The following is a 12,781-nucleotide window of genomic DNA, read 5'->3' as shown; positions in this document are numbered from 1 at the left end:
TTTCAGTTTGTATTTAAATTTCCAACCAGTCACAGGTCATTGATTGTTTTCTGATTGCGGTTTGTATCAGGAGAATTTGTTTCAGTTTAATGTTGGTGCTGATATGATAAGTTGGTGAAAGTCTATTCAATATTTTTCAGAGGCAGTCCAAATTAGTAGCATGTTGTCTAAGTGAAGAAGGCCAGAGTATTAACACACGAAGTGGACAAAAAAATAAAAATAAAGCCCTTTCTCGTTTTGCCACGACTAGATTTACATAAGGTGGTGACTATTTTCCATAGTTACAGTATGCCTGTAAAAGCATTAAAAAAGGGAGTGGTGAAGGTATATGCCCCCATTAATTTATCATTAAAGATCCAATTTTCTCCATCGGCCATCTTTGGAGTTATATACTAACGGGCACATCCCAAAGCAAATAATTTGGGGAGCAAAGGGATGACTGAGAATGCCAAGCCACCCTCATGAAATCCAGACAGCTATAAACACTGAACTATGCAGGATGAGCAAAACTCAATGGCCTCAAATATCAGGTAGGAACAGAATACTCATTTCTCCATGCCCAGAAGGACCCGACTACTTCAGTGGAAGAGCAGAAGCAGCAAACCTTATGGTCATATGGACACAAAGCAAGTAACGGAAACTGAGTTGCTTCTTCTCATTTTCAAGAATGAATTATGAATCCACAAACCTCACACAGGGACTCAGTGTAAAACAGCAATTGTTAAACCACAAAATGGAATTTGTCTCAGCATTTAGAAGACAAAAAAAGATGGAGGAGTAGCTAGCTCTCATCCCAACATTGAAAAGAAGCCGAATATAGCAAGCCCAAACAGCCTATGGAACTAAAGAGCATGTTCGTAAATCCAAAGACGGTATGTAGTGATGCCACAGACCTTCCCTGCTGAAAACTATAGCAAAAATGATAATGGGACATCAGCAATGAGACAAAACAAGTGTCAGGCTTATGATAGATTTGCAGGAGACTGCTTCTGTATGTTGTTTTTACAGCACTGGTTTTGTTTCATAGTAACCTCAATATCACGAAGGCACAGGTTCTCCAAATTCCGCCATTACAATGCACGTTTTAAGGATATCCATGCTTGAGCAGAGGCGACTTAATTAGAACCTCAGTCAATTTGATTTAAGAATCTGGACTCAAGCATGGATATCCCTAAAACCTGGACTGTAATGGTGGAGTTTGGGAACCTCTGCACTAAGGCAAGGGGAATTGTGAGCTCCAACAGTCAAGAAAATAAAGTCCTGATGTAAATTGCCTTGCACAGTGTTCCTTGCACAGTTTTACTGCGTCTAAACAAATTCAATGAAAATAGTCTTGCATTGAGCTTCCCTCATTTTTGCTTGTACCTGTGTGGAAAAGGGGAATGAGAGAGTAGCAGTTAGGAGACCAGGAAACCATCCCAGGTGCAAACGGTAGGGCAAGAATATGCATTTCCTCCTAGCCACACTCCAGCCAGTCAATTCAATTGAAGCACACCAGGTGAGTAAGTGCGGCTATATGCAGCACTTACAGTAACTCCAGACTCGACGATTTTTGTTTGCAGCCGCATGGGGCTCTTAAAAGTCACCAGCAAGTCCAGAGCAAGTTCTGCATTTCTACGCCATTGCAATAGCAATTCTCCCACCTCGTATGTAATCAAAATAAGCCAATTCAATATATTATTACGGTATCACTTGACTGCTCGCTGCAGATTTGAACCAAATGCCTGCTTCCTTGTTACAAAGACTACTCAGCAGCATTTGTCATGTTTAGTGGATGTAATTTATGATTAGTGTTCGTCACAACTCCTGAAGATCAATCACTAAGGCAGAGTTTCCCAAACTCTGCGTTTGCAGTCCAGTTTTAGGGATATCCATGCTTGAGTCCAGATGGTTGTCAAATTAATTAAGTCACCTGTGCTCATCCATGAATATCTTTAAAAACTGGACTGTAATGACGGAGTTTGGAAACCTTTGCACTAAAGTATAGCCCTGGATATCAAGCTTTGGTGTCTGCTTTCTTTCTCCTGACCCCATTTCTCAACTCCACCTGAGCAGCAAAATTCTCAGTATTGGCAAACACTTATCACTAGCCCATCTGGATGTCATTCCTCTCTTCCCATTATTCTCAGTTAGCGGTAAGCCACACTACACCCCTCAAGTTCTCTCCCTCAACAATCGGTTTACCCTCATCTTATAGATCATTACAGTCCAAGTAGTGGATACCGGTTTAGTGTTTTGATGAGATCTGGTGTTAATTAGTATATATTTATTTTTTACATTATATACAGTCACTGTTGACCTAATAAGGTTAAAAAAACAGCTTTAAGATTTTCAATAATATTAAATGTACAGCAGTAGGAAGCACATGCCATGGTTATAAGCATAACAGATTAATAGAAAAAAAAAAAAGAAGATATGAACCAATAGCAGCTCACTCTTACCTCACAGTTAAACTCCATCTCTGCATCCATTGTAATGATTCTGACAATAAATGTTTTAGGCTGTTTTCGTTTCAAAGAGGTGAAGCTCATTCTTGATGCGATTGCTCCAGCCATGTCAAAGTTTCAAAGTTCTTATTCCAATAGAACAAGCCCAGAAGAGCTCTTTCCTGTTATCGGATATAAAAACAAGCCTCCTCACCCATGCTTTTATGTACTGGCGTATCTATACTGAAAAGAACAAACATTTGGGTTCATCACTGACAATTTTGTGAAACATGGCATTTGCTTGTGAGCTCTCCGTTCTGGTGGCCCAGTACAACTGTGAATAAAGAAAAGAAAGTATGTCATAGGGGTGCATGGCAGCTTGCATCCAAGACTCTTGACACAATATTTGAACAACCGTAAATGCCCCATTCTAATGGCATAGATGAACCAGTGCCACGCTTTCCTAGAATTATGAAGTGGTCAGTAATAGTCTCCTCCAGAGTCACAGAGAAACCAACTAGTGCTGTCCAAACTCCCAGAGGAACCAGTGCCGTCCACCCACCAGTCACAAGTGCCACCCAAACTCCATAGAGACCAATGCCACTCACCATCCTGAGTCACAGAGGGACCAGAGTCCCCTCCAGAGTCACAGAGGGACCAGTGCCACCCAAACTCCATAGGAGTACCAGTACCGCCCACCCCCTAACCTAGAGTCCCAGAAAGGAAATAGTGCCACCACCACCACTCTCATATAGGGTGTTGTCACCTCCCCTTCAAGTGACAGAGTGACCAGTGCTGCTCCTCCTAGCCATCCACCATAGCTGTATCTAGTCCCACAGGCACTATTGCTTATCCCAAAAGTCACAGAGAGACCAGTGCCAGCCAAACTGCATAAGGACCAGTACCACCCACCAAAGTCACAGAGGGACCAGTGCCACCTAAACTCCATAGGGGCAGTACCGCCCAACCCCAGAGTCACAGAGGGACCAGTACCGCCCACCACCCAGAGTCACAATGAACCAGTAAAATAGTGCCACCGTCACCCCCTCATAGGGTGCTGTCACCTCCCCTTCAAGTGACACAGAGGAACCAGTGCTGCTACTCATATCCATCCACCATAGCTGTCTCTAGTCCCACAGGCACTATTGCTTATCCCAAAAGTCACAGAGGGACCAGTGCCATTCCCGATACTCACAAATGGATAACTGTCGCCCCCTATCAGTAAAAATAGCAATGGTCCCTGCCCATACTCAGCATAGGGCCAAAGTAGTAACGTTTGGAAAGACAAGCATCAGCGTTACACGGATGTAACTACGGAGCACAGGGACCGCTCGGAGTGTTATGTGACAGCTACGCCGGAGATACTCACTTCCCGACTGTGCGGCTCCGGCCGGCGGTCACTCTGTAACGGTGATTACCGGAAGCTGGGTGCCAGGCTGCCTGCGTGACGCGCCGTGTTTGTCTCAGCCCGTCGCCCGATCCCAGCCAATTCTCGTCCTCCGGGAAACCACCAATAGCAGCGCTCCTCTCAGCTGCCTCCTCCTCCCCTTCCGTGAAACACACAGGAACGCTGCGATTTGCCCAGTGGTGGGATGTGCGCGTTGTCTCTAGCAGCTCCAGGTCTTTGTTTCTGGAGAGTAGGGATGTCCATCGGTGTGTTTTCCATCGCTGGAGAGCACGAGAAGAACCATCGATGGTATGAAACTATGTAACATCATACCATTCATGGTTCTTACCATCGAAGTTCGCCGCAGATTGCTGAATCCCATACATTTCTCCGTGGGAGTCAGACACCACACCCATGAAGGCGGGGCAAGACGAGAGTAGACTAGCCATCCTTCCATCTAGTATGAATGAAAGAGTGGTCGGGGGCGGGACTGCAGTGCTGATTGAAAGATGAGACGGTCAAGCCGACACACAACTACAAAAGAGTGGCGGTTGTGATACTTGCATGTCAACTCATCCCGACAGCACGGATGAACTGTAAAGGCCCCTATACACTAGACGCATCATAGATTAGGTGTATACCCATCTTAAAACTGGAGGAGCCGATGTATGCGTTATGTGACCTCCTCTGCACGTTGATGGAAAGCCACACAGCAGGCCAGAAGAGGGAGGACAGCGTGTTCTGCCTCCTGACCGATATTGAAATATTGGATGATCATGTACCACATTATTTTTCAAACCATTGTAAGAATATTTGGGTACATATATGAAACATGTATGGCTAAGAATAAGAACACATTTTACTGCACTGCTTGTATTTGAAGTGTATTACACATGAAACTTACGATAGTTCTAGGACTCTGAAAGAGAGGGAGTACTTGTACTAGAGTGCAGTGTTCACTTCCTTCTCTACGGGCTGGACAGAGCTAGCTGTAAAAGGCAAGAAAAAGTGTGTATGGGGGCGATGTAAGAGGCATGTACAAAGATTCGATGGGCATGCTGGATGATGGCAAAGTAGGAGAAGCACCTGGATTCCTTTTCCATGGATGATGCTGAAGGAAGGGATCCGTCCACACAAGAAATGAAAAAACTGTAGGACCACACCTAGATGCTGCCCAGTGGATTCAGGAGCTCATTTGGACTTGCTCGATACATATGCAGATTCGGCAAGGCATTAGCACTCCCACTATGTCTTGGCGTGCGATCGCTTTGTGTATGCAGACGCCCACCAGCCTGTCTTAAGACGCCCACTTGCGCACATCATCTCCAGGAAGTGTATGCAACCATCGGTACATCGGATGCGATCGCAGTGCTTGTGGCTGAGCAGACCATACCGCAAGCACTGCGAGCCCTTCAGTGTAAAATCCAGCCAGGTGCGGTGTACTATGATGCTGTGTCTTAATTATGCACGCCTATGAAACGGCGTTGAGATGCTCGGGCACGCCTGTGTTCGCACCTCCACACCCCCGTTTTTAATGGTAAGCCCCTGTCACCACCCACAAACGGCTTCTCCTGTCACTCACTCTGCTGGGCAGTCTATGCGCAGCGAGCGAACGATTCCCGATCTCTCGCACTGGTTCGCGCACTTCAATGCATGCGCAGATTGCAAAAATCAGCTTGCTACGAGCGAACGCATCCTAGCAAGAGGTTCTGAATCAGGCCTCAGTCCAGGGAGGACTGAGGCAGACCAATAAAAAGGAGTGTGGCCTAAAATAAAGGGGGCATTGCCTAGCGGTGATCCCTATGACTTCACTGGGCTGTCAGCACTGTCGGCTCCTCTTCTATGACAGGAGCCGGGTGCTGCAGGAGAATGTCACTGCAGTACCCAGCTGCTGTCACTGCAGAGAAGTTGGTATTTTGGTGACACCCAGGAGTGGCCCGCACCCTCTGAGCTCAGTGACCAATAGCCCCACACTGGGTCCGCCACTGAGCTCAGCTCATCAGTAGCGAGCTTCAAACACCAGGTTATCCTCGGATTTCAGCTCTCTTGTGCAGGGCTGGATTAATGAAGGGGGGTGACGGGCTGTCCCGGGGTTCCCACACCCACCAGGGGTTAAAGTAGGCCGAAACGGGAGACGCCTCCTCTGGCCCACCTAACCCTGGCGCCGCAGGGAGGCTCCATTTGCTGAGGAGCGGACGGACGCGGGAGCTGGGCTTAAGGTAAGTATTGTGTTTTTTGGGGGTTTTATTTGAAGCGGCTTTACTGCTGGGGGCATCACTGCTGGGGCACTACTATTGGCACAACTACTAGTGGCATCGCTACTGGGGCATTACTATTAGGGGCACCACTCCTGGGGGCACTACATAAAAGGCACCACCACTGTGGGCTCTGCATAAGAGGCTGTACCACTGTGGGCACTGCCATTACTAGTGGCATTGCATCAGGGGCACTACCACTACTGGGGGGTACTGCATAAGGGACACCACTACTGGGGGCATTGCATAAGGGGCACTACTGCTGTGGGCATCATGTGTATTAGGAGCACTACTACTGTGGGCATTGTGTATAAGGGGCACTACTGTGGGCATTGTGTAATAGGGGCACTGATGTGTGTCATAACATGAATAAGGGCCACTATGTCGTGTAATGTGAATCGGGACTACTGTATGTGCGGTGTAATGTAAATAAGATTCCGCAACTGGTGAGTAATATTTCATGTGGGTGACTATATGTGTTTATTTTTCCAGTGGGTGTATATTGTGTTTTTTTTTATATGGGCCCCATTTCACAATGAGACATAACCCCTTTAGCACTCAATAAAGGGGTTATGTCCTCCTTTCAGAATTTAACAAACAGCGCTAAGCGTAGCTTATCGCTGTTTGTCAATGTACTGCTTACGAGCGATACCGTCCCCATTTCGTCCATATTTAATAGGGGCCCCCACATGTTTGTTGCCCAGGGGCCCCCACAGACCTTAATCCGACCCTGTGTATGTGCTGAAGAAACCTAGTGAGTACAATATAGTTTACCACCTATGGTCTGGAGTATGGAGCCTATTCATTATAGGGGGCCTATTGGCCCCTGATAAGTATCCAACTTGCCACGAGTTGCAGCAGTGTATACTGAACTACAAGAGCTTTACAGAATTGTTCCAGCAACAGGACAGCTGTCCGGAAAGCATTTGTCTCACGATCCTTAACACTAAAGGGGTCTATTCATTATGTTAATTATCGGGGATAATTAACCTACTAACTCGCAACGAGCACCGTAATCCGAAATAAGATGTCCGAAAGGCGTCCTTTCGGAGCAGCAAAACTTAGCATTGCCGAGTCTGACTCGGCAATACTAGTGCGCCTGCGTGAACTAGAGTTCATGCAGGCATACAAAGCCCCGACATACGATGGAAGAGCTGGACGGGTGGAGGGATCCAAAAGGATCCCTCTTCGCACTATTTCCCATAGGGAAGGGGCAGGGTGAGCACCAAGTGCGGGAGCAAACGCCATCTGAAGATGGCGAATGCTCCCGCAGTCAAGCTCCAAAAATATAGTATTTTCAGAGTTTGATACATATCTATCCTCCATACTAGTGTATGGGGACAGCAGGCCACATCGGAAATGAAAGGTAAGCAGGAGATATCTTGATATCTCCTGTATTACCTTTGTGATGATTGGCCCCAAAACTTAATTTCTACAAAAGCAGATGACAATTTTAATTTTCACCTGCTTTTATAGAAATGAAGTGATAATGAATAGCCCCCTAAAAATGAAAAGTGGTGGTTTTGTAGGTGTAACGGAGCCTATAAATAAATAGGCTCCTATATGACAAAAAAAAACAATACCCTATACCAGCTTGTTTATGACAAAACCTTTATCTCCTGCCTTTGTGTAGGTCTTGGGAAATGTCTTTGTTATGGTATCTATTTGGGAGCTAATAGAATAAATAAGATGGGTACTACAAGTGTCAGCAAGTGGGACAGGCTTGCTGGGATCTCTAGTTGGGAATCAATCGGGAAACCGGCTGACGTAAGCCCGACAGCCGGCTTCCCGACTGTCATATCCCGGCGAGGGTGAAACGCCCAGCGTCTAGATTTAGACGCCTGTCATTTTTCCGACGCCGGGAGACCGGCACCCGGCATCCCGATCGAAGGGATGCCGGGCGCCGCGAGCGGACAGCCGCGCAGGGGAGGGTTAGGTTTAGGGTCAGGAACCCCCCGGGAGGGTTAGTGGAAGGAGGGGGTTAGGGTTAGGCACCCCCGGGGGGAGGTTAGGGTTAGGCACCTCCCCGGGGATTTAGGTTTAGGCAGTGGGGAAGGGGGGGTTAAGTTTAGGCACTTAGAGGGGGGATTAGGGTTAGGCACCCCTTAGGGGGGTTAGGTTAGTTTGTACTTACCTAGGGATGATTGGGATTTCCAGCGCTGTCGAGCTGCCTGCTTACTATACATTCGTGGGTCGTTATAGTCGTTAAGGGGTTACTGCATGTGTTGGATGAACATCCAACACATGCAGGACGATGAGACAACAACCGTCTGATCGTGATCTGATCATTGCCATTGTACCGAGTGTACGCAGCATTAGAAACACAAGTTCTGGTTATTGTAATAGGAGATATCTTAATACACACACAGTAAGGAACATGAAGAAAAAAAGGACCACATGCTTAATATTCAGAAATGGTTTGAACGCAAAGAGAAGTCATCTAAGCACATACTTGCCTACTTTTGAAAACTAGTTTCAGGGAGAATATAGTTGGTTATATACGCTATTGAGGTGGCTTGTCATGCTCCACCCAAAGGGCTGTCTAGCTCCACCTATGGGCGTATCTTAAATGCTTGTTGCAAAATATTTCTATATAACATTAGTAACAATATATTTTGGGAAATTTTGTAAGTATTGATACTAACACTGCTGCCTGCAATACTCAATTTCTTATTTACAAATATCCACTGTGATATTTATTTTCTTCTCACCACAATATACATGACAAATGTGCTGCCTATGCAGTACATTCCAACTACAGTTTGAGCTTGTGTGAACTCAAGCCATAGCATATGCATATCTTGCTGGGTCGTGTGAGAAGATGTTGCTAAGTATGTTTTTTGTGTATTAGATGTTATTTCATTGTGAATATTGGACTGCCTGCAAGTTGTATGCCCTAGCTATAATTATTGGCTGTGCTGTTTTCTATACCTTTATAGTATCCTCCGTATCTTTATGGACAGATACTCTAATTATACACAACTTACTCCAATCCTAGGGATGGATTGTTATCTGTAATACTACATCATACTTATCGGTCACACGAGCTACTTTTAGGAATTATGTTTGGCATCCTGATAGTATTTATTTAAACAGGCTGCTTATAGTCCACCACAAATAAATATATTAGCCAGCTACATATATATACTTACCTTTAGATCATGCTTATTGAGGCAGCTTCCTGGCCGTTCCAGGAGGTAGGCAAGTATGCATCACAAGAATAGAAATATTGGCACAATGCATTTAAAAAGGGGTCATTATTTTCACACAGTGTTTAACAATTCTTACCCTAGTTTATAATGGAACAGGAGTCCAGCTTTACATAGCAAACTGTGAAACTGTTCAGATCAATAATTTGTCTGCTTGCAGCTTCCTATTGGTCTCCAGTAACATACCATCACAAAATAATCCCCAAATTGGCAAAGTGAAAATGAAGCCTCAACTGTTACTGGTAATTTTATCTGTAATGCATAGCATAAAGTAGAACTTAGATGAGCCTTCTGACTGGAACCCACTGTCTAAAATGTAGAGATTCTCTAATAAGAAAACAGTTTTAAAAACTTCTCTGTCCTTATATATCTTGACAGCACTGCAGTCTAATCCTGCCTCCCAAATGTGTTTTTCTTGTCTGACCATCCTAACCTTGGTCATGTTAATAACTACAGGTAAGAGAAATGATTTTCACAAAACTGCTATAAATATCGGTAAAGTAATATCCATGCTAACAGAAAGAAACCTTTACCGCAACAAGGAATAGGAGTATTACTATACTTTGAACAGTTTACTACTATATTTTCATTTATTCTCATTTCAAAGTGCTAAAACAGCTGTACATCTAGTGGTGTCTGCTGCCTGTCATGACCTCAGCTATTTGCTCTCTGCTGCCTGTCCTGACTGCTGCTAGATTACGAAAACCCATTGTCTGCTGAGTGTCCTGACCTTGGCATTGTTATTGGAAATCTACTATCTGCTGCCTGACCTTTCCTATGTCCCTGGAACACCACTGCCTGCTACCTGTCTTAACCTTCATACCTGAAAATCCACTTTATGCTGTGTATCCTGACATTGACTATGTTACTGGACATCAGCTGTCAGCTGCATGTCCTGACCTCGACTAGGTTTTTGAAATCCACTGTCTGCTGTCAGTGACCTCGGATATGTTAATGGAAATCCACTATCTGGTGCCTATCCTGACCTCTGCTATGTCCTTGGAAATCCACTGCTTGCTGTATGTCCTGATCTTGGATAAGTTAACCAAAGTCCTCTGCCTGCTACTTGTCCTGACCTCAGATACTTTTCTGGAAATCCACTGTCTGCTGTCTATCCTGACCTATGCTATGTTAATTAGAATCTGCTGTCTGTTTTGATCTTGGCTATGTTTCTGGAAAACCACTATCTGCTGCTTGTCTTGTACTCGGCTATGTTAATTCAATTCCACTATCTTCTGCTTTTCATGCCCTTGGCTATGATAATGGAAATAGACTGATTACTCCCTGTCCTGACCTTGGCTACATTTCTGGATATCCACTGTCTGCCGTATATCCTGACTTCAGCTATGTTAATGGAAATCTGCTATTTGCTGCGTGTCCTAACTAGGTTAGTGAACATCTGCTGTCTGTTTTGATCTCAGATTTGGTTTTTTTAAATATATTATTGGAAAGGTTCACACAAAATATCACAATAAATTCTAAATACATAACAGTCCTAAGGGTGGGTACATACCAGAATGACTGGCAATCATGGTGATGTTTAGGGTGATTTGCCTTCACCCTGAAAATCTCATGATTACCGGTGTACACTACACGATTTAATGAACGACGGAATGATTACTTGTTACGTCCATTAACATATATGGTGCCGCATGCAATATCGTGTGATTGGCCTGCAGCAGGCCAATCACACAATATCGCATGTGACTGTGGGGGTGTGCAAATCAGGAATACACACTTCACGATATGCTCAATTTGTCTTTCCCATTTAACTAAATCGCCCAAATTGGGCCTATATCGTGCAGGTGTGTACCCGAAAAATTCCAATCTGATCTGCAGATAATAGAGTAACCAAACAGGTAAATACAGATAAGTGGAGATATGGTAAGAACTTACCCTTGTTATCTCTTTTTCTATGAGGTCCATAGGGTCCACAGGAAACCTTGGGGTATAGGTGATGACAAAGACATCCGGGCACCATGCAGTTAAACCTTTTCTCCCAGGATGCAACGGGGCCTCCCTCTATACCCCGCCGAAGGCTCCTCAGTTAAATAGCAAGCCAAAGGCTGGAAGAGGATAAAAGAGACAGTAGAAAGTCTGGAACACACTAGAATCACATTCCCACACAGAAGGAGATGGAAAACCGGTGACCAGAGCGAAGCCCATCTGAAGCACAGGTGTGTCAGGGTGGGCGCCCTGTGGACCCTATGGACTTCGTAGAAAAAGAGATAACCAGGGTAAGTTCTTACCATATCTCTACTTTTCTACTTCAGGGTTCATAGAAGGTCCACAGGAAACCTTGGGGATTCCCAAAGCAGTACCCTCAAGGGCGGGGACACTCCTGTACAGAAAGGAGAATCCGCTGCCCGAAGGAAGCATTCTGAGTGGCAAAGGTTTCAAAGGCATAATACCTTAAAAAGGTCTGGATAGAAGAACACGTGGCTGCCTTACAAAGCTTTACAGCTGAGGCACCACGACTAGCTGCCCACAAAGGGCCTACAGACCGAGTAGAATGAGCAGTAACAGAAGGCGGGACTGGAAGGCCCTCATAAATGTAAGCCTCAGAGATAGTCATGCAAAGCCATCTAGCCAAAGTTTGTTTATTGGCTGGCCATCCTCTCGTGGAAACCATAAAGAACAAACAAGGAGTCTGATTTCCGAAGAGAACTGGTACGATCCATATAAATCCTGAGGGCACGTACCACATCCAATGAGACCTCCCCTGCTGAGAGGTCTGAGGAATTAAAGGCCGGCACAATAATTTTTCACTAATGTGGAAACTATAGACCACCTTATGAAGGAAACCAGGGCGAGTTTGATGCACTGCCCTGTCCCTGTGAAAAACTAGAAATGGGGAATGACAAGAGAGAGCCCCTAAATCAGAAACTCTTCTGGCGGAAGCAATGGCCAAAAGAAAAACAGTATTTGTAGTAAACCGTTTGAGATCCACTGCTGGAACCACACTGAAAGGGACGAGATATGGACCTTCAGTGTAGCAAGGCAGAGACCAAGGTCTAAACTCGCTTGCAGGAAAGCCAACATTCTGGGTATCCTAAATACTTGGGGGTCATAACCTCTGGGACGACACCATGCAAAGTAGGTATGCCACACCCTGTGGTAAATCCTGGAAGAGGCAGGTTTCCGTGCTCTGAGCATGGTGTTAACCACAGAGCCGGAAAAACCTTTGGACCTTAGGAGGGTTGTCTCAAGAGCCATGCCGTCAAAGACAGACAACCCAGATCTGGGTAGAGGCAAGAACCCTGAGACAACAGGTCCAGACGTTGAGGCAACAGCCATGGAGTGTCGGTGGAGAGACTCCTAACATCTGAGTACCATGGACATCAGGGCCACTTTGGAGCCACTAGCAGGACAATGCCTCTTGTTTGAACGTCCGAATTACTTGAGGAAGGAGGGAGATTGGAGGAAACAGGTACACAAACTGGAAGATCCACTTGACTGACAGAGCGTCCACCAAGAGAGCACTGGCGTCTCTTGTCCTAGACC

The 12,781-nt window shown here is 45.4% G+C and overlaps 1 protein-coding gene across 4 annotated transcripts in view; it reads right to left on the bottom strand.

The window, feature by feature from the left end:
* NF2 (NF2, moesin-ezrin-radixin like (MERLIN) tumor suppressor) overlaps positions 1-4,067 on the bottom strand; it is a 116,783-nt gene extending 112,716 nt beyond the window's left edge. Inside the window, exons 1-2 of one of the 4 annotated variants that reach the window (XM_088443531.1) lie at positions 3,796-4,067; positions 2,442-2,760 (exon numbers count right to left, since the gene is read on the bottom strand). In XM_088443531.1, coding sequence (XP_088299657.1) covers positions 2,442-2,555 — 114 coding nt within the window. In that variant the 5' untranslated portion in view covers positions 2,556-2,760; positions 3,796-4,067. The other 3 variants (XM_088443529.1, XM_088443532.1, XM_088443530.1) reach the window with 3 other exon arrangements.
* Between the last annotated feature and the right edge of the window lie 8,714 nt (positions 4,068-12,781).

The sequence above is a fragment of the Taudactylus pleione genome, unplaced genomic scaffold (genome assembly GCF_031769625.1).
Source record: "Taudactylus pleione unplaced genomic scaffold, aTauple2 ptg000330l, whole genome shotgun sequence".
In the NCBI taxonomy this organism is placed as follows: Eukaryota; Metazoa; Chordata; class Amphibia; order Anura; family Myobatrachidae; genus Taudactylus; species Taudactylus pleione.
Note: the sequence above shows the minus strand (reverse complement) of the source record. Positions and strands in the feature narration are given on the sequence as shown.